The 19,694-nt window shown below is 38.7% G+C and overlaps 1 protein-coding gene and 1 long non-coding RNA gene across 4 annotated transcripts in view; one reads left to right on the forward strand and one right to left on the reverse strand.

The window, feature by feature from the left end:
- Positions 1-1,054, reverse strand: part of LOC134731463 (uncharacterized) — a 57,949-nt gene extending 56,895 nt beyond the window's left edge. For 2 of the 3 annotated variants that reach the window (XR_010113753.1, XR_010113755.1), the window contains exons 1-2: positions 848-1,054; positions 82-195 (exon numbers count right to left, since the gene is read on the reverse strand). This is a non-coding gene — a long non-coding RNA (uncharacterized lncRNA). Of the gene's footprint in view, positions 1-81; positions 196-393; positions 694-847 lie in introns of those variants that run through there. The other variant, XR_010113754.1, reaches the window with a different exon arrangement.
- Positions 784-7,004, forward strand: LOC129490317 (tumor suppressor ARF-like). The gene is given in 3 exon segments (XM_055294078.2): positions 784-868; positions 871-1,098; positions 5,252-7,004. Coding segments are annotated over 3 exon segments (339 nt in total). The 3' UTR covers positions 5,278-7,004.
- Positions 7,005-19,694: the final 12,690 nt, after the last annotated feature.

Below are 19,694 nucleotides of genomic sequence, written 5' to 3' on the forward strand. Positions count from 1 at the left end.
GGCGCTCTCGGCGACGCGGGCAGCTGGGAGGGGAAGGGGCGCCCGGACCCAGCTGGGACCCCAGGGTGCGACTCCACCTACCTAGTCCGGTGCCAGGCCGGGCCCGCAGCTCCGGCGGCGCCAGCGCCACGCCGTGTCCAGATGTCGCGTTAGAGGCGTGCAGCGGTTTCGTTTAATTTCGCTTGTTTTCCAAATCTAGAAGAGGAGCGGAGCGGCTTTTAGTTCAAAACTGACATTCAGCTTCCTGATTGGCGGACAGAGCAATGAGATGACCTCGCTTTCCTTTCTTCCTTTTTCATTTTTAAATAATCTAGTTTGAAGAATGGAAGACTTTCGACGAGGGGAGCCAGGAATAAAATAAGGGGAATAGGGGAGCGGGGACGCGAGCAGCACCAGAATCCGCGGGAGCGCGGCTGTTCCTGGTAGGGCCGTGTCAGGTGACGGATGTAGCTAGGGGGCGAGCTGCCTGGAGTTGCGTTCCAGGCGTCCGGCCCCTGGGCCGTCACCGCGGGGCGCCGGCGCTGAGGGTGGGAAGATGGTGGTGGGGGTGGGGGCGCACACAGGGCGGGAAAGTGGCGGTAGGCGGGAGGGAGAGGAACGCGGGCCCTGAGCCGCCCGCGCGCGCGCCTCCCTACGGGCGCCTCCGGCAGCCCTTCCCGCGTGCGCAGGGCTCAGAGCCGTTCCGAGATCTTGGAGGTCCGGGTGGGAGTGGGGGTGGGGGTGGGGGTGAAGGTGGGGGGCGGGCGCGCTCAGGGAAGGCGGGTGCGCGCCTGCGGGGCGGAGATGGGCAGGGGGCGGTGCGTGGGTCCCAGTCTGCAGTTAGGGGGGCAGGAGCGGCGCTGCTCACCTCTGGTGCCAAAGGGCGGCGCAGCGCTGCCGAGCTCAGCAGTGGAGGCGGCGAGAACATGGTGCGCAGGTTCTTGGTGACCCTCCGGATTCGGCGCGCGTGCGGCCCGCCACGAGTGAGGGTTTTCGTGGTTCACATCCCGCGGCTCGCGGGGGAGTGGGCAGCGCCAGGGGCGCCCGCCGCTGTGGCCCTCGTGCTGATGCTACTGAGGAGCCAGCGTCTAGGGCAGCAGCCGCTTCCTAGAAGACCAGGTAGGAAAGGCCCTCGAAAAGTCCGGGGCGCATTCGGCACTTGTTTTGTTTGGTGTGATTTCGTAAACCGATAATACGTCTCTAGCCCAGACTAGGAGGAGGAGGAGATAACCGGCGGTGGAGGCTTCCCCATTCGGGTTACAACGACTTAGACATGTGGTTCTCGCAATACCATTGAACCTGGACCTGCCTTCACACAGCCCCTCAATCGTGGGAAACTGAGGCCAACAGAGCTTCTAAACCCACCTCAGAAGTCAGTGACTCCCGAATATCCTGGGTGGGAATGACTAAGACACACACACACACACACACACACACACACACACACACACACACAGTAGGAAAGGTGTATTTCAAGCACACTTTCTTTCTCCTTGGGGAGAATTGTTGCTAACCATCTAAATTTTCTGGAGGAGGCCTTTTTTCTCCCCAGCCTCCCGGCGAGGTCACCCTCTCCCACCTTCCAGGAGAGTGGAGGACCTGCGAGAGAAGGGGCACGCAGGCAGCGACTTCCTGAAATGCTAACAAGGATCGTAGGATCAGTTACTGCTGCGAGGAGCAAGCACTTGCTTCTTGGGGGAGTTTTGCAGCCAACAGGGAAATGGGCTTTCTTTGTGAGTTAGAGGTAGAGGTCCGGCGGTCTGAGTGATTGAAACTGCTCGGGACAATGCTCGTATGTTTAGCAAACGACAGAACTGTAGAACTGTTCCTGAGAAATCCCAACTGATAGTATTTTAGTCATCTCAGACGACAGTTAGCACAGTTTAAAAATGAGGCCTACTTCTTGAAAAACAGAATCCGAGGTAGTTTTGTCCTCACATTGACAAATGTTGACACAACCAGTGTAATTTCCTATAACCAGGAAAACTGAAAGAATATATATACAGTTAAAATATGTACAATGCTAATTAAAACTTGTATAATAAGTGTAAAAGTAATTTAATGAGGCTTCACTTTTATGACCGTCCTTGTGGTATGCTTCGCCAGGAATATATAGCTTCAAAAAGGAAAGGCCAGCGGAGGGGTAATTATTTTTTTACTGCAATGTTAATTGTCTCTTTGACATGGAAATATAAACCTGTTAAAACTATCAGTGTTTAATTTAGTGTCTCAATTTCTATTAGCAAAAATTTATAATCTATAGGATAAATGCACATTTTATTTTTTACTTTTCATATTATGCAAGTTAATTTTTTTTAATTTAGTCAAGGAGCTTATAAAGGATTTCGGGGCCTGTTGCTGGATTTGATTTTAATTCATTTTGAAACATTGACAAGACCCTGGTTGTTGTTGTTTTTAACAGTGGTTTATCCGTATCAGCAAAAGTTTAGCCACTGTGATCCGTAACTCTATGAATATAGTTCTTAATATTATTGTCTATATAAAAATATTTGTTACTCTAGTTAGTATTATTCTATATAAAATCATTTTGTTTAAATTATTAAGTTGCCTCTGAAAATCTATAGTAACAAAGTAGAACATGTCAAAGTATATAAATGCCATAATTATGTATTTTTTAGTTTAGGCCTATAAAACATAACATTGTGGTGATTTTAAGTTAGAGAAAATATTTTATAGTATGTTAATGTATATGCATGAAATGCAAAAATATTTAAATGATATTGAAATAGATCATTTTTTGTTGTTTAGGTATAAATCAATTTTCAGGACGTATGTGAAAAGTCCAATCTTCAGGAAGTTTCTGAAGATAGAACACACAGCTTGGATAGAATGTTTGTCTAGAAATATATGCGATTTTCCAATTTCATATGTAAAATGATACACATAATATAAAATCTAGCAGTGTTAATTATAATGATATGTAATTATATATTTCACATTAATATATTTTATGCCCATGGTTATATTGATTTGGCAATATATATGGATACTAACTATGTTAGGGTTCATACAATTCCTTGAGAGGCACACGTGCTAAAAATTACTTGTGTGAATTATTTACTATCATTGCAAATAAGATGTTATTTTAACTTTTTTTAAGTTTCTGCAAATATGTTTATTATGACTTTTTATTTTTAGATGATTGGAAATATGTATACTAAAATTCCACGTTACCAGTTTCTTAACCACAGAAACCTGATAAATTGCCTCAGTTGATTTGTTACTTCTACCTTGGTGCATTTACAAAATAGTCATATTTTTATTATGAGGTTAAATATTCATTTGTTTATAGCTACTTCAGAAGGCTCAGATTTTTTTTTCTTTAATAGCATAGAGTCCTCTCAAGGGTAAGCACTGTGCAGTTAGTATAAACCATTATTGCCAATGTGTACATTATTCACAGTTTGTATTGTGTTCCAAGTGAACCATAGCCCTTTCAGAAATCAAGAGTTAATATTCATTTTACTTCTTTTAGTACTCTTGAATTTTAGGAAGTCCATTATGATCCTAAGGTAGCAACAACATAGCCTATTACCGTCTATGATGGTTTACAGATTATTATTCCATGTTAGTTCATCACTATCAACTACCGTGATAGTTAAGCTAAACCGTTTTCCCAACATATGAACAGCTCCTATTAGTAAAGTGATACAAATGGTATCAAAAATACTTTTTTACAGCAAGGTTCAACATCAACAGTGGGCCCAGTGCTTTTACACTTTTTCAAAAGTCCTTGGAGAAACAGAGAAAATCTCACTTGCCTTCTGTACTGAAACATTCTAGGCCGAACTAAAACTGAAACTTCATAGTAGAACACTGTAGGCCAGGGATGTTCAATCTTTTACCTTCCCTGGGCCACATAGGAAGAAGAAGAATTGTCTTGGTACACACATTAAATACATTAACACTAACAATAGCTGATGAGCTTAAAAAAAAAAAAACTCATGATACTTTAAGAAAATGTATGAATTTGTGTTGGGCGGCATTCAAAACCATCCTGGGCTGCATGTGACCCTCGGGCCCACAGGTTGGACAAGCTTGCCCTAGCCCCTCTATCTGCTGCAAAGCCAAGCCTGATAAAAAAACCAACCTGATAAAAAGTCTTTGTGGTGCTTTATTTCGGCAGTTTAAGTTATATAAACAATGGGTACAGTTTCATTTTCTAAATATAAAATTATTACATTGAATATGAATTTTTAAGACAAATTATCTGAATTCTGATTCTCATATACCTAACTACTAATATCTTCTCTATTTGTTGCCCAATGAGATTAATCCACCTCTTAAACACCTCACCATCAAGAAAAACAATTTTGTATTTTAAAATGAACCCATTCACTTTCATTCAGCTATTTTATATTCAGGCATCATCCTAAGGAAAGAAAGGTTCTGAGAAAGATTAATACACATGGATAAGTAGTAGCAAGAAATCAAAGACTGAATAAAATTCTAGCAATAAAGTGTTAAATTATGGTACAGTTACATTCTGGATCATCAGGTATCTGAAGAATATTTCATAGACTGTTAAATGATTGCATTATAAAGTCAGGTTTTTTTAAAGCAAGATTCAAAACAGTGAAGTTTCTCTCTCTCTCTCTCTCTCTCTTTCTCTTTCTTTACCAAATTAGTTATAATGGTTTCCTCAGGATGAGAGGGGTTGGGGAAAAGGTTGGTGATACTTATTTTCTTCGTTTCACTTTTGAGTTTTTCAAAGTGCTATGACCATCACCAGTAAAATATACATTTCCAAAGCCTTTGACACGGTAACAATCCTACGCAGTGGATGAACTAAGAGCTTCTCTAGCCTTAGGTGGGTAGGGAGGGAGGAAAGACAAGGAAACTGAGTTGTTTAAGTGTCATACACGAGAACGTGGCTTTAAGGTCTGGGAAAACCTGCGAGGGCTGTGACTTCAGACTGTGTAATGCACGCTATGTCCATTCACCAAGACGTTCCATTTTAAAACCCATAAATCCGTAGCTATACCTGTTTCCAAGGTTCCTCGTGTTAGGCCTCTGGTCACAGCACTTGGCGCCCTTCTTGAGATCCCTTCTCTCCGCCCCCACTACCCCACCCCACAAGCACACTCTAGTCCCCTCCAATCAATTTCAGGCAGGTCTTGCCTCCTCCGGAGCCACGCTGGGGGTGCAAGGGCCCTGGACGACAAGAGATGAGATGCACGCTGCTCCTCCACTCCTCAGCCCCCACCATCCTCCTCCTCAATCCTAACTTCCCCACTCTCTCAATTCCTAGAGACGCTGCGGATCCCAGAGGCTTAACTGGCAGCTGGAACGAGGTCCTCCATCAAGAATTTAGACGCTTGGTCCAATTATCACTCCACCGCGCGCACTTTCCGCAGGAGCGATGTGATCCGTTATCGTAACTGCGGACCTGGGGTTCCACGTGGAAGACGATTGGGATTTCACTGGCCGCGGTGGGGGTGGGAGCAGGCAGAGTCTGAGTGGGGTTAGTGGACTCGGAACGAAAGGCAGGACATGACAGAAAGCAACTCTGGGTCACCTCTCCAGCTTGAAACACTGGCTAGGCCTCGTTTTGGAGGGGATGGGTAGATGAGAAGTGAATCAGGGTTACTCGGAGGAACCACGAGGAAAGTGCGCTTCTGAGACTCTTGACAGCCATTTCGTTCCCTTCCAAGCCAGATGGAGACCCAAGAGTGTTGAAAGGCCACGGCTTCCCTCAGTTTCTCCATCTGGGGGTGCAGGATGGTATAGAGAGTGGCCCGTAGTATTTTTCCAGTGATGATGTCTCTCCACTGTTTTCTTCTTATATTGCAGCTTTCCCCATGTTTGAAAATTTTCTTTTCAAATGAAATCATTGATTAGAATTTAATGTCAGTAGCTATTAAAACAAGATCAATTTCCATGACAGTAAGCCAACCGATGGAGAAAACCTTGGGAATGAATAAATGAAGGATTTGTCTGGTAGATGATAAAAGGTCCTTTTAAAGGGTCTGACTCTTCCTAGAAAAACCCACCAACTTGGGACCTCAACAGATTCACCATATCCTAATTCATGCTATTTTAATGGGATTCAGCAAACCCACATGTGTTTACAATTGTCGAAGCTACCAAATGTCAGTAGCCTTTTTTTTCTATTTGTTGAATGTGAATCTCATGTACGAAGCCATCTAAACAGAAGAAATTACAAGAATGATTTTAAATCACATACAAAACCAATAGTATTGCTAGAGGAGAAATAGTCAAGGACGGCATTATGAAGAAAGTGAGGGAGAATTTCCAAAGAGCAGAAAGATAGGGCTTGGTGGACCAACGAACGTTTCCATCTAAAAGGAATGGAAAATACTTAGAGTCTCTGAACCCACTGAGTCTTGAACTGTTTAACTAATATTTGTAGTTCCAGATATAGCACAGTGCCTTGTACATAGTTGTATTTTTAAAAATATAGTGCCTCGTAGATTTTTTTTCAACTTTTATTTTAGGAGGAGGGGGCACATGTGCAGGTTAATTACAAAGGTATATTGCACCATGCTGAGGTTTCGAGTACGACTGAATCTGTCACTCAAGTAGTGAGCACAGTACCCACAGTAGGTAGTATTTCAGCCCTTGCTCATTCCCTTTCTCCTCCATCTAGTAGTCCCCAATGTCTATTGTTCTCATCTTTATGTACAGTTAGCATTTGTTTTTTTAAAAAGGGTGGTTGAAGAAATTCTCAGTGCTTGTCAGTGTCTCTCAGTGCATTCATTTAATTCACGAGCCCTGGAATGATGGTTGCATTTCGGCAGAACTACACAATCAAAAAGAAGTAATAAAAGGAAAAAAAAAGTGAAAGCCATCAACTACAGGATTGAAATTCCCAAAGCATCAGAGGGCCTTTCAAAAAATAGTATGTTGATTTTTAATTTTTATGACATATTGGCTTTGTTCATGAAAATATAAACATGTTATCACAAAGGAGTTTTTAATTCTTCAACTATTTCTCAGTTTTCTCTTTCCCCTTCAAAATAAAATATCATAAATTATTTAAACGGTTGTGAAGGCAGTAGGATTTTTTTAAGAGCGAAAGGTTTTATAGAGGTTCAGAATTACATGAACAAAGACATGTAATCTCTTAAGCAAATTAAAACTAATAAAATCATACAATCGAGGTAACGTAAATAAAAAAGCCTTTGCTTTCTTAATTGAATTATGTGAGTAACTGGAAATTTTAAAAGTATGGCAAAGGTTAACAACAACATTATTACTTGGGCTGCCTTTAAAAATACATATTTCTGGGGTTCACGTTCAGAAAATTTGATTCAGATTTGCTGTGGGTCCCAGAAATCTGCATTTTAAATAAACACTTGAAGGAGATACTATTACAAGTGGCCCATTGGGACATAATTTGACAAATATGACCAATTTTACTTTTTAAACCTTATTTCTGCTTATTTATCTTTGAACTGAGGTCCAGGATTTTAGGTAAGATTTTAAGTTTAGAGTCAGTTTACTGGATCCCAGGGAGGGGAGTCTGAGTAATCAGTGGAGGAGTTATTTCACCAAATGAAGGAGACCCTTTATTATTATGTGACCCTTTGTCTGAATTGGAAAAGAATGTCTTTTAGATACCACATTTTTACAATCAGAACATAGTTTGAGAGAAAAAAATATAACAAGATATATTTGTGTTTTAAAGCTTACAGAACCAGACAGAAAATTTCCACATAGGCTATATAAGATACATTGTCTTTTTAAAACACTATATACACTTACTTCTGTTTGTGCAGGATGAATGGATCTCTCTCTCTCTCTTTCTCTGTGTGTGTGTGTGTGTGTGTGTGTGTGTCTGTGTGTGTGTGTATGTGTGTGTGTTGTAGTAAGGGGTTTCTTTCATTTTATGATCCAGACCAGGCTCGTAATAAACATGACAACCTAAAATTATGTAAGAAAGAAAAATCAAAGCACAAGTGTTTCACAGGTTTAACTTGTGCTTATCTAAGATCAGGGTAAGATTGCATGAAAATGTAGCCATAACAGAATAAAGCATTTATGGACAAAATGATGGGTCTTTATGTCTCTGTAAAAGCACAGTGATGAGGGGGGAAATATAGATGAAAAATATAAGCTAAAAAGTAACAATTATAAGAAAAACTAAAATAACATGCCTTTCAAATGATCATTTTTCTGCTTTTAAGCTACAATTTGTTTAATATTACACCAGTGACTTTGCTGATGTATTAGGAAAAAGCTTGTTTTGCTTTCTTTTCTCGAGTGCCACCATTTTCTTGCTCTCATTCTCTTTCAGGCTGCCAGATCATCTGACTCAGCAATTGTATAACTCTCTCACCCAATTTAAAGAAACAGCAGCTATCTAGAGAACAATGACTCCCCCAATTGAAAATCTAATTGTTAAATGTCCAACATTGGACACTTTGAATTTTACTCCATGCGATTTACATGCTGAATAGTTGAAGTTGAATATATTGTATTTAACATTTAATTTTTAAAAGAAGCTTATTGAAACTTCCTAAATCACATGGTAAAGTTATCGTTTTCTTCAAAAACAATTAGGAGGAGCTTAACAATAATAGAACACTTCAACTTCCATTATCTAATTTAATTATCACAATATCCTTATGTTTTCGATGTTTCATTTTTTCATTTCGTAGATCTGGAGACTGAGGCTCAGATAGGTGGCATGGCCTGCCAAAAGTCATTGACTAGTAATTCATATACAGTTGAACTTGGTTGCCCATGGAGTGCTATAAATATGTATATGGTTTCAGTTCCATCTCTTTTAGTTAATCATTATTTTGAAAGTAACTTAACCCCTTTGGGCCTCTACTATACTCAAGCATCAGCCGTATAAGTCACAGTAAATATTTATTGGTTGAAAGGAGGTTAACATCTTTCAAAAATTTATTGTTTGACCAAAATAAAACCAATGAAAAATTCTCATATGACTATACATATAAATTACTTATTCCTACCTTAATTTAAAAGCAATAAATGGGATATCTATTCACCAGCACAGGAACCACTTGAAGCATGCAGTTGAAAGATTACTTTCTTTAGCATTCACATGACCTGTGAGCAGATTCTATTTCTTTTACTTATTAGCTGTCATGGTACCAGAATGAAGTATGAAAAACTCTCAGTGCTTTCATGTTCTCATCTGTAGACCTGAGACCCTATGGTAGTCCCGTAATAAGAGGTAGATAAAATAGTACGTGTGAAGATTCACTGTAAACTTTTAAACAGCGTATGTTTGTCAGTTATTATAGTGCCTAATTAAACTATGCCCTTAAGAAAGCACATTAGTTTTTTACAGTAAATACCTACTTCATTATAATTTTTCAGTGTAACTAGAAATTTCTAAACTCCACTTAAAAATATACATATCATAATAAAAATATATTTATGTATTCAGACTCCTGGTATGTTCCAAGGTGTTAGGTAAAATCAGTGTAAATTTGCATACTTTTAAATTCACATCTGTACAGAAGCTCTATATGGTGGCCTTTAGGGTATGCCTCTAAGCTCTTCTAGTATTTATAATCATTAAAGAGATATTAAGCAGTGTTTGTGAACCCCTGTTTTCTAAGGCAGGAAATCAAGGTAGCTTTAGAAAACTGGAAAAAAGTTATTAGTCTATCTATCTAATAACCCAGAATAATAATTTCCAAAGGAATCACTGAAGATAACTGGATTTTTAATTCCTTCAGGATGGTTGTCACAGTCTGAATATCTGAATCAACAGTTTTGACCAAAACAATTTTCTAAAAATTCTTTAGTATAAAAAATTATGTGTGTGTGTGTCTGTGTGATGAAAGGAACAATAGGCAGAAACATTACTGTCATCCTTAAGACATTCAAAATGCCTACCTTGGAGGGTGAACTTCAGTTATTTTTATGCAAATGTGAAGAAGTTATTTAGAAGTAGGATATCAAAGAATAACACAAAATACACTAAATAGTATGCTTTCTTAAGGCTAAATTGACTTGGGGGTTTTAAATCAGTAGAGAGTAAACATACAGTATATTCTGTTATCATTGCCTTTTTGAAAAATTAATTATGGAAGTTATCATCTTAACCGTAACAACACAAAAGATAAAACTCTACCCTCAACCCAGAGACTCAAAGGAAAACATGAGTGGAAATGTTAAATCTGTATGTGAAAAGTGCTAAAACATGAATAGGAAGCATTTAACTTATTTAATCAAAGTTGATTACATTTCATCAAGAAGTTGATTCCCTTGAGTGGAGTTGAATCACATATCAGGTGAAGAATGTGATTTGGGGAAGAATGGTCTAACACAAGAAAATTTTCGTGCAATCTTTAATATCAGAGGGGAGATTGGCTTCAGAACTCTCCTAAGTTCAGGAAAGGACACAGAAAATTGAACATAACAGTAAGACTATAGAGTCCCAAGAAAGCAAGCTATTTTTAAAGGATAGTGTTTTAGAGGGGCAAAAGGGGGACAACCATTCTCCATTTGATGAGAAAAGCTTCCTTGTAGATGGTCCGCCTGAAATTAGAGTATCCTAAACCATTGTTAAACCTATCAGTGAAACATGAATATTAAACTTCCACTCCCAGGAGTGAAAACCGAATGCATTATTATTTATCTGTGACTTTCAACATTATCTCAGAACTCTAACAGCACATACATACATCAGCAGCATAAGCAGAAATGAGATATTATATATGCTTGTGTTAGCAATTAAAAAGGACAGCAAGTTTGAGAGGGGAAAATCTGTCCTATCAAGAATGAAAAAAGGGAGGTTAGGAAAAGTAGTTTAGAGAAAGTAAATTTTGCAATTCCTCAGTTTTAACTGTAGTTTCTCCATTGTACCTTCCACTTGAAATGCACTCCAAGCAGTGGCGGTGGGTAGCAATGAATGCAGAGGAAACACTGAACACAGTGAGTGTCACTTCTCATGGTTTAATGAGGGTTTTTTTTTTGGAAATTTTTCTGTCATAACATGGGAAACTTTGTTACAAAGAAGCTGTTTTTTCAGAGGGTTAGAATTCAGAGGTAGCATCATACCTTTTAGAAGAGAATTTGCTTGTTGAAACCACAGATACCTGCTAGAATGTACAGGAATTAATGAAAAATTTCTCAAAAGGACATTTATTTTGATGACCTAAATGAATAACTTGATAATAAATGTCATATATATTCTCAAAAAAATTAAAAAGCACCATTTATTGAGAGCCTACTGTGCACCCGGATTTTTATATATCTGACATTCTTTATTCCTCACAGTAACCTTATGGGGTAAATTTTATTTTCCCCACTTTGTGAGGTGAGGAAATAAAGGCTCAGAAAGTTTACATAACTTATTCAAGCCCACAGAGCTGGCAAATGAGAGGTCAGTTCTATCTGAGTTTAAAGACTAGGCTTGTCCCACTTGCATATGTGTCATTTCCAAAATTATGATTAAGGATATGGTTGGCATTTCCCACCACCCACATTAAGTCCAATTAAGTAGCTGTGGCCATAGAAAGAATGGAGAATGGAGAGAGGAACTGAGTTCAACAGCTACAGCAAACATTTATTAGCTGAGTAACCATAGCTACATAGTTCCTCAATATGTACCACTCCTCCATTTTGTTATCTATAAATCAAAATGGTGGCTTTTTAAAAAGCAGTTTTGCAATATATTCAAGAGCCTTCTACCCTTTGAAAAACTGCAATACTATTTTTAGTAGCAATTAGAAACACCTTAAATATCTGACAACAGGGACATCATTAAGTAAATTATAACTATTTTTCCAGTGGGATGTGTTACAGCTGTTAAAAGTGGCATTTATGAAGTGTTTTTGGAGAAGTTTGGAAAATGCTGTAATAAGTTAGAAAAAGCTCATTTCAAAATTGCATAATATTCACAATGTAAAGATTAAGCAAAGAAAAAGGAAGAAGTATTTCAAAATGTTAATAATTATTGCTTTGTGTGGGGTAGTTTTTCATTTTCTATGTGCAGCTAATTCCTTAATTATCTTTACATATGTGAGCTTTAATCAGGAAAGCAAATCATTCAAAAATGAGGGGACTGAATTAAGTGACTTTCAGGGGACTTTGCGTGTCTTTGAGTTCCAAATTTCTATCACTAGGTATTACTACTGAAGAATAATCGTAGAAGCACAGTAGTTTCTGAAAATGGAGAGTCAGTAATCTTGGCCCAGGTTTTGCAACTTGCTCTAGAGCAGAGTCCTCAAAGAAAGGGAAGCATTGATGAGTTGTCCACAATGTACTGGATAAATTATCATTAGGAAAACAGGTATTGTAGTAGGGAGAGTGAGGACCTCTCAAACAGAACGGAGAACCTTAAGTTTGAACTTTATCTTCTTTTCCTTATTACTCAATAAATTAAAAAAGGCACTCTGAGCCTTTTTTTTGTCTGCATTATGAAGAAAAAATAATACTCTCTATCCCATGGGACAGCTGTGGAATTATAAATTACACATATAAAACTGCTCAGTGCTTGTCACATAGTTGGGGTTGAAAAAATGATAGCCATTATTTTCTTGGCAACTTTTAATGAATTTTTTATTATCTCTATTTCTTTCTGCCTATCTCCTCTAATTATGTTTATTATTTGTTTTGTTCCTCAGGATGAGGCCAATTCTCAATATCTGTGCTGTACATAATAAACATATATACCAAATATGTGCATATAGTATGTACATACATACATACTGTGCTAATCTTTTAGTGTTCTCAGCTGATCAAATAGCTACAAATAGATATAAGTAATTCGCCACAAGTAATTTATCAACATAAAAAATATTTACAAAAAAGTTAAGGAATAATTGTTTTCATGAGCTGCAAAGAGTCCTCATTTCACAAGAGTATACCGAAGAGATATTTTAATAGTAAGTTTCTCACATAGATTTAAAATCACATTTGTTTTGCACATAATTTAGAAAAGACACCTGCTATATAATAAGTAATATACTTTTAAGTTTCCTTCAAAATATTCTTGGGAAGATGATAATAGGTACTGCTAATTCTATACCCAGTTAACATTTTGGAAACTAAGGTTGAAAATTGTGACTTAACTGTAATTATGCATTAAATCTACAACACATCAAAGAATTTTGCATTTTGTACTCCTTACTAAGATCCAGTTTGAGTAGAAGATAAATTTTACAGTAACTCTGAATGAGCGAAGGTAGCATAGAGTTTCTAAAAGAGTACCTTCCTTATAGCAAATACTAAATAATTGTGCTATATTGAATTTAATTAAATAGAGAATAGTAAAAGGGAGAAAGAAACATCCTCTATCTTGAAACTTCTAGAGGTCTACTCCCAGGGACACATTGTTTTTTCCTAGCAAATCTGTTTGGAGGTCTGCTATACTTTCTCAGAGGTCTCCCTTTCATGCTGAAGCTATCTTTTTTCCTTGTGGAACATAAACAATTAAATACCTTGCAATTATTTACCTAAGAAAGTGCTTCTTTCCCATTTAAAATGCTCTTACCACCCACATTGGACCTTGATTATCAGAATTTTTATCCGGGGCAGCTTCAGGAGCACTTTGGCACTTCGGGGCTAAACCACAATCTGTTTTTACATGTTTGTGATTATACCCATTTTGTAGATCAAGACATTGAAGCTAGTAAAAAAAAAAAAAAAGTCATTTTTTCAGGGTAACAAAGTAGGTTGTAGAGCTAGGACAGGGACTCTAATTTCCTTACATTATTGCTTTTCTAAATTAAAGGGATGCATGGAATTATTCCTCCATTGCCTTTGCCTTCAAATAATTATCTATTGCACCCAACATCCTATTCTAGAACTCATTTATGAAGGCTTAACACAGCTGTACCTGGGAGCTCCATTACAGGGCATATATCTCGCTCTCATAAGCTACTTCCTAAGGAATTCTCTTTAATTATGGGATCTTCTCCAGACTCTGAAATCTTTTTCTCCTGGTAACTAACACAAGTGTGAGGTGTCATTTATCAGAATGCATCACACCAGTCTTCCCTCCTCAAATGATTACTGTAGGCTCCACTCGAGAGCTCATCCCAGTTCAAGACCACCTTCCTCCTCCAGAGAAGCAAATATATAAATATATTTATATATATTTTATATATGTGTAAAATATATATATAATATGTTATATATGTATAAAATATATATGTATAAAATATATATGTATAAAATATATATAATATATTATATATGTATAAAATATATATGTATAAAATATATATAATATATTATATATGTATAATATATATGTATAAAATAAATAAATATATATATATATATTTTTTTTTGAGACAGAGTCTCGCTCTGTTGCCCAGGCTGGAGTGCAGTGGTGCGATCTCGGCTCACTGCAAGCTCCGCCTCCTGGGTTCACGCCATTCTCCTTCCTCAGCCTCCGGGGTAGCTGGGACTACATGCGCCCGCCACCTCGCCTGGCTAATTTTTTGTATCTTTAGTAGAGATGGGGTTTCACTGTGTTAGCTAGGATGGTCTCGATCTCCTGACCTCGTGATCCGCCCGCCTCGGCCTCCCAAAGTTCTGGGATTACAGGCGTGAGCCACCGCTCCTGGCAGAGAAGCAAATATATTGATGGTTGTTACCAATACATGCTCTTGACTAAGAAACCTTCTTTCTTAATTAATATTGACAACTTTAAGCCAAGTGCCTGACATATATTAGGTACTCAGTTACTCTTTTTCAAATAAAGTTATGAATGATGATTCAAATAAAAGTAACTCTTATTTGTCTACTAGTTTTATTATGTTTATTTAATTCATTAGAAAGGCCATGTACATAGTACAAAATTCAAACAATACAAATCATGGAATGTGAAAAGTAAGTCACATGCCCATCCCAGTTCTTCATTTCCTGACCTCACAGGTAACAGCTTTTCCTGTATCTCCCCAGAGATATTCTATATATATTTTGTTTTTAACACCAAGCTATATTTAAAACAATTATCTTTAATAATAATGTTAATATTGAAACTGGTAAAGAAATATGTGTGTATTATCTCACCTCAAGCGTAAAGAATAGAACAAGAGAGAGCCCATTTTGAAAATTATGGACAGTGAATCTAGAAATAATCTCAAAAGATTTCGCAGTCAAAAATTAGTTCATTAGATACACGAGAACTGTCACTTGATCTCAGTGTAGAGCTATTGCCTCAACTCCCTTTATTTTCCTAACAAAATCATCTTGCTTATCCCATGAAATATGTGCATATCGTACCTTGCCAATCCTACAATGCCGCGTCAGAACCAGAACCCAACTCTGGAACACTACCTTCTCAAGTATCTTTCTGTCTCTTTCTGGTAATATGTTGAATTAATATTCACATCTAGTATGACTAGTCTTTGATTTATAGGGTTGCTGAAATAGTAGCACCACTGCAGGGCTTTCTTTAGTTTAAAGAAAGTAATCAGGTGTCCCTACTGTGTCATGATCTCCACCCTCAGCTGGGTTCTCCAGTCTGATTTTAAAGAACAAAACAAAAGGCTTCTCTGTCTGAGTCTTACTCAACCCATCCTCTCTACTCATAAGAGGTATTCTAAACCTTTATGATTCTCAAACTTCCTAACCCACCATCTTATTTTCACTCTGCAAACAAGCTAACCTCCTCATTCATAGAAGGAAGTGCCTCAACTTCCTCCCCGTTCTGACCTTTTCTCCCTCCCAAATCTATGTATCTCTTGTGACAAAATCTATAACCACTGCTGTACTTTGAGTTCTATTTCTTCATTACTTTTGAGGGACCTCGGGTCCTCAAAAATATCCTATCTTGCCTGTGTACTTAACTTTTCTTTTATTCTCTTCTAACTTTCCCTTCTCTTCACTTGGCACTTGCCCTTCCAGGTATGTGTGTGCTCAGGTCTCTTCCACCTTCCATCTGCCTCACTTCATGGCATAGGGCCTTGAACTATCACAACCAAGCTATGAAAGAGTAGTCAACACAGTGTCCCCACTTCTTTGCCATCCCATTATCCTAGTTTTTCTTTTGACTCTCTGAGTCGTCCTTCACAGGCTGTTTTTCAGGAATAAGTCTAAATGAATTACTTTCAGTTTTCCTAAACTTCTATGCCTTTGCACATCCTCTTACCTCTGCCTAGTATATCTTTCTCCTTCTTTTCCATCTTTAAACTCTCACATCATTCTTCAAGACTGGGATCAGCTCTCAGCATCCGGAAGCCTTTGCCTGCTAGAGACAAATGAGAATCAGTTTGGTCCCCTTTTCATTTTCTTGTATCATTCTGTGCTTTATTTTGGTCTTCTAAGAGCATTACATGCCTCATTTAATCCCTAAACAACTATTTGAGGCAAGTACAATTATTATCCTAATCATGCAAATGAGAGTAACTTTGATAAAAGTTAAAGAACCAATAAGTGGAACAGTTGAGGTTTGAACCCTGGCAGTCTGACTCTAGAGATATTATGTTTGACCTACTCCCCTCTACCCCCACCCTATGTCTGCCCTTAGTTTCTGAGCTTATTGAATGAATGAACAGGTGGTAGTCTTTTTTTGTGATAAGACTGATCAGAATTAAGACAGGTTTAAATTTCACAGTGTAGAATTTTCAAAACTGCCAAGGCAGTGCAAATCTAAACAAAGAATGGCATTCTCAGGAAAGAGGAAAAGTAAGTGTGAGAATAATAATAACAATAACCAACAAACTTTAGTAAATTCTAGTAAATGTAGTAAATTTTTACATTAAAAGCTTCTGGACATACATTATCATATTTTATGGCCACATGAAATATATTATAATCCCATTTTGTACATAGGAAATCTGAGGCTGGCATAAGGAGCACCAAGATCCAGGACTTTATATTTTCATTCTTCTAGGGTTTTGCACCTCAGGTCGATATGTATGAGTAAACTGAGAGCATGGTGGGCTCTTTAACAGAAAAACTAGGAATGTTTTCCCACTATTATTAACTATTTACAAAAGACTTTATTTTATTTTATTATTATTATACTTTAAGTTTTAGAGTACATGTGCACAACATGCAGGTTTGTTACATATGTATACATGTGCCATGTTGGTGTGCTGCACCCATTAACTTGTCATTTAGCATTAGGTATATCTCCTAATGCTATCCCTCCCCCCTCCACTACATAAGATTTATAATAGATAATGGACTTCAATTTCTAGAGCAAAATGGCCCCACCCAAGGATGCCATAATCCTTCCAGAGCTCTACTGCAAGATATGAGATATACATATCTAAAACTTGTTCCTGGTATTTCCAAAGCAGTCGACTTTTATACCTGTTTATAATGCATCCAAATGTTGTTTTTATGTGGTTGCATCTCCCATCTTCTTCACCAATAGCTATATATATTTTTCACAAGAGCTGAAAGAGTTCTTGATGTAGGAATCCATGGTAGAGTTTCAGAGAAATCCCGGAATTCCCTGAAAGTTTTATCTAGAAATACATGTGCAAGTGAACACATCTTTTTTAAAAAAATCATTACATACTTTCTTTTTTGAGAAGGTATTTCAACAGACTCTTGAAGGAGCCTACTCTTCCCACTCTCCCACCCCCATTAAGAACCACTGTAGGCCAGGTACGATGGCTCATGCCTGTAATCCCAGCACTTTGGGAGGCTGAGGTGGGTAGATCACCTGAGGTCAGGAGTTCGAGACCAGCCTAGCCAACATAGTGAAACCTCGTCTCTACTAATAATACAAAAATTAGCTGGGTGTGGCAGCATGCGCCTGTAATCCCAGCTACTCGGGAGGCTGAGGTAGGAGAATTGCTCGAACCCGGGAGGTGGAAGTTGCCGTGAACCGAGATCCTGCAGTGCCATTTCACTCCAGCCTGGGCAACAGAACGAAACTCCATCTCAAAAAAACACAAAACAAACAAACAAACAAATGAAAAGAACCATTGTATTAGTGATGGAAATGTGTTCCCTCCCTCCCATCCTGGCAACCACTCTTTCTTCCTCCTCCATCATAAAATACCATAAACTAAACTAAAAGAATTTTATTTATCGATAGTTTGAATTTTCCATATCATTGCTACACAGCTAATTGAGAGGTACCCCGAGGAAAATATAAATGGTACAGTAATGCATTGTAGATTTTAATAACATACTTGACATCCTAAATTGTTTTCATTGGCTTCATTTTAAAAACTACATGTTTTAAAATCAAGCAGACACTAAAAGTACAAGATATACTGGGTCTACAAGGTTTAAGTCAACCAGGGATTGGAAAATAACTTTTAAACAGAGCTGGATTATCCAGTAGGCAGGTTAAGCATGTGCTTAAGGCATCAGTAAAATCTGAGCAATCCATTTTTTAAAACATAATACAGGCCGGGTGCGGTGGCTCACGCCTGTAATCCCAGCACTTTGGGAGGCCGAGGCGGGCGGATTTTGAAAAGCTTAAAAAGTAGTAGTCACAGGAAAAATTAGAACTTTTACCTCCTTGTGCTTGTTATACTCTTTAGGGGTGTTCAACTTTTCTTTGTAAATGAGGGTGGTGGAGGGTGCCCATAATCTTTTCAGGGAGTAGGGTCTTCTTGGTCTTTCTTTTTTTCTTGAGACCGAGTTTCGCTCTTGTCTCCCAGGCTGGAGTGCAATGGCGCGATCTCGGCTCACTGCAACCTCCGCCTCCTCCTGGGTTCAAGCGATTCTCCTACATCAGCCTCCCGAGTAGCTGGGATTACAGGCATGCGCCACCAAGCCCAGCTAATTTTGTATTTTTTAGTAGAGACAGGGTTTCACCATGTTGATCAGGCTTGTCTCGAACTCCTGGCCTCAGGTGATCCGCCTGTCTCGGCCTCCCAGAACGCTGGGATTATAGACGTGAGCCACCGCGTCCGGACTTTCTTTTTATGTAATAGTGATAATTCTATCCAAAGCATGTTTTTTTGTTTTTTTTGAGTCGGAGTCTCATTCTGTCACCCAGGCTGGAGGGCGGTGGCGCGATCTCGGCTTACTGCAACCTCTGCCTCCCGGGTTCAAGTGATTCTCCTGCCTTAGCCTCCTGAGTAGCTGGAATTACACACGTGCGCCACCATGGCCAGCTAATTTTTGTATTTTTAGTAGAGACAGGGTGTCACCATTTTGGCCAAGCTGGCCTCGAACTCCTGACCTCAGGTAATCTGCCCGCCTCGGCTTCCCAAAGTGCTGGGATTACAGGTGTGAGCCACCGCGTCCTGCTCCAAAGCATTTTCTTTCTATGCCTCAAAACAAGATTGCAAGCCAATCCTCAAAGCGGATAATTCAAGAGCTAACAGGTATTAGCTTAGGATGTGTGGCACTGTTCTTAAGGCTTATATGTATTAATACATCATTTGAAGTAACAACAACCCCTATAAAGCAGGGGGCACTCATATTCTCTTCCCCCTTTATAATTAAGAAAAATGCCAGGTATTTTCAGTAGGAAAGAGAAATGTGAGAAGTGTGAAGGAGACAGGACAGTGTGTAAAGCTGGTCTTTGGATCACTGTGCAACTCTGCTTCTAGAACACTGAGCACTTTTTCTGGTCTAGGAATTATGACTTTAAGAATGGAGTCCGTCCTTCCAATGACTCCCTCCCCATTTTCCTATCTGCCTACAGGCAGAATTCTCCCCCGTCCGTATTAAATAAACCACATCTTTTCAGAGTCTGCTCTTATACCAGGCAATGTACACGTCTGAAAAACCCTTGCCCCAGACAGCCGTTTTACACGCAGGAGGGGAAGGAGGCGGGGAAGGAGAGAGCAGGCCGACTCTCCAAAAGGAAT

This window comes from Symphalangus syndactylus, chromosome 9 (assembly GCF_028878055.3).
Source record: "Symphalangus syndactylus isolate Jambi chromosome 9, NHGRI_mSymSyn1-v2.1_pri, whole genome shotgun sequence".
In the NCBI taxonomy this organism is placed as follows: Eukaryota; Metazoa; Chordata; class Mammalia; order Primates; family Hylobatidae; genus Symphalangus; species Symphalangus syndactylus.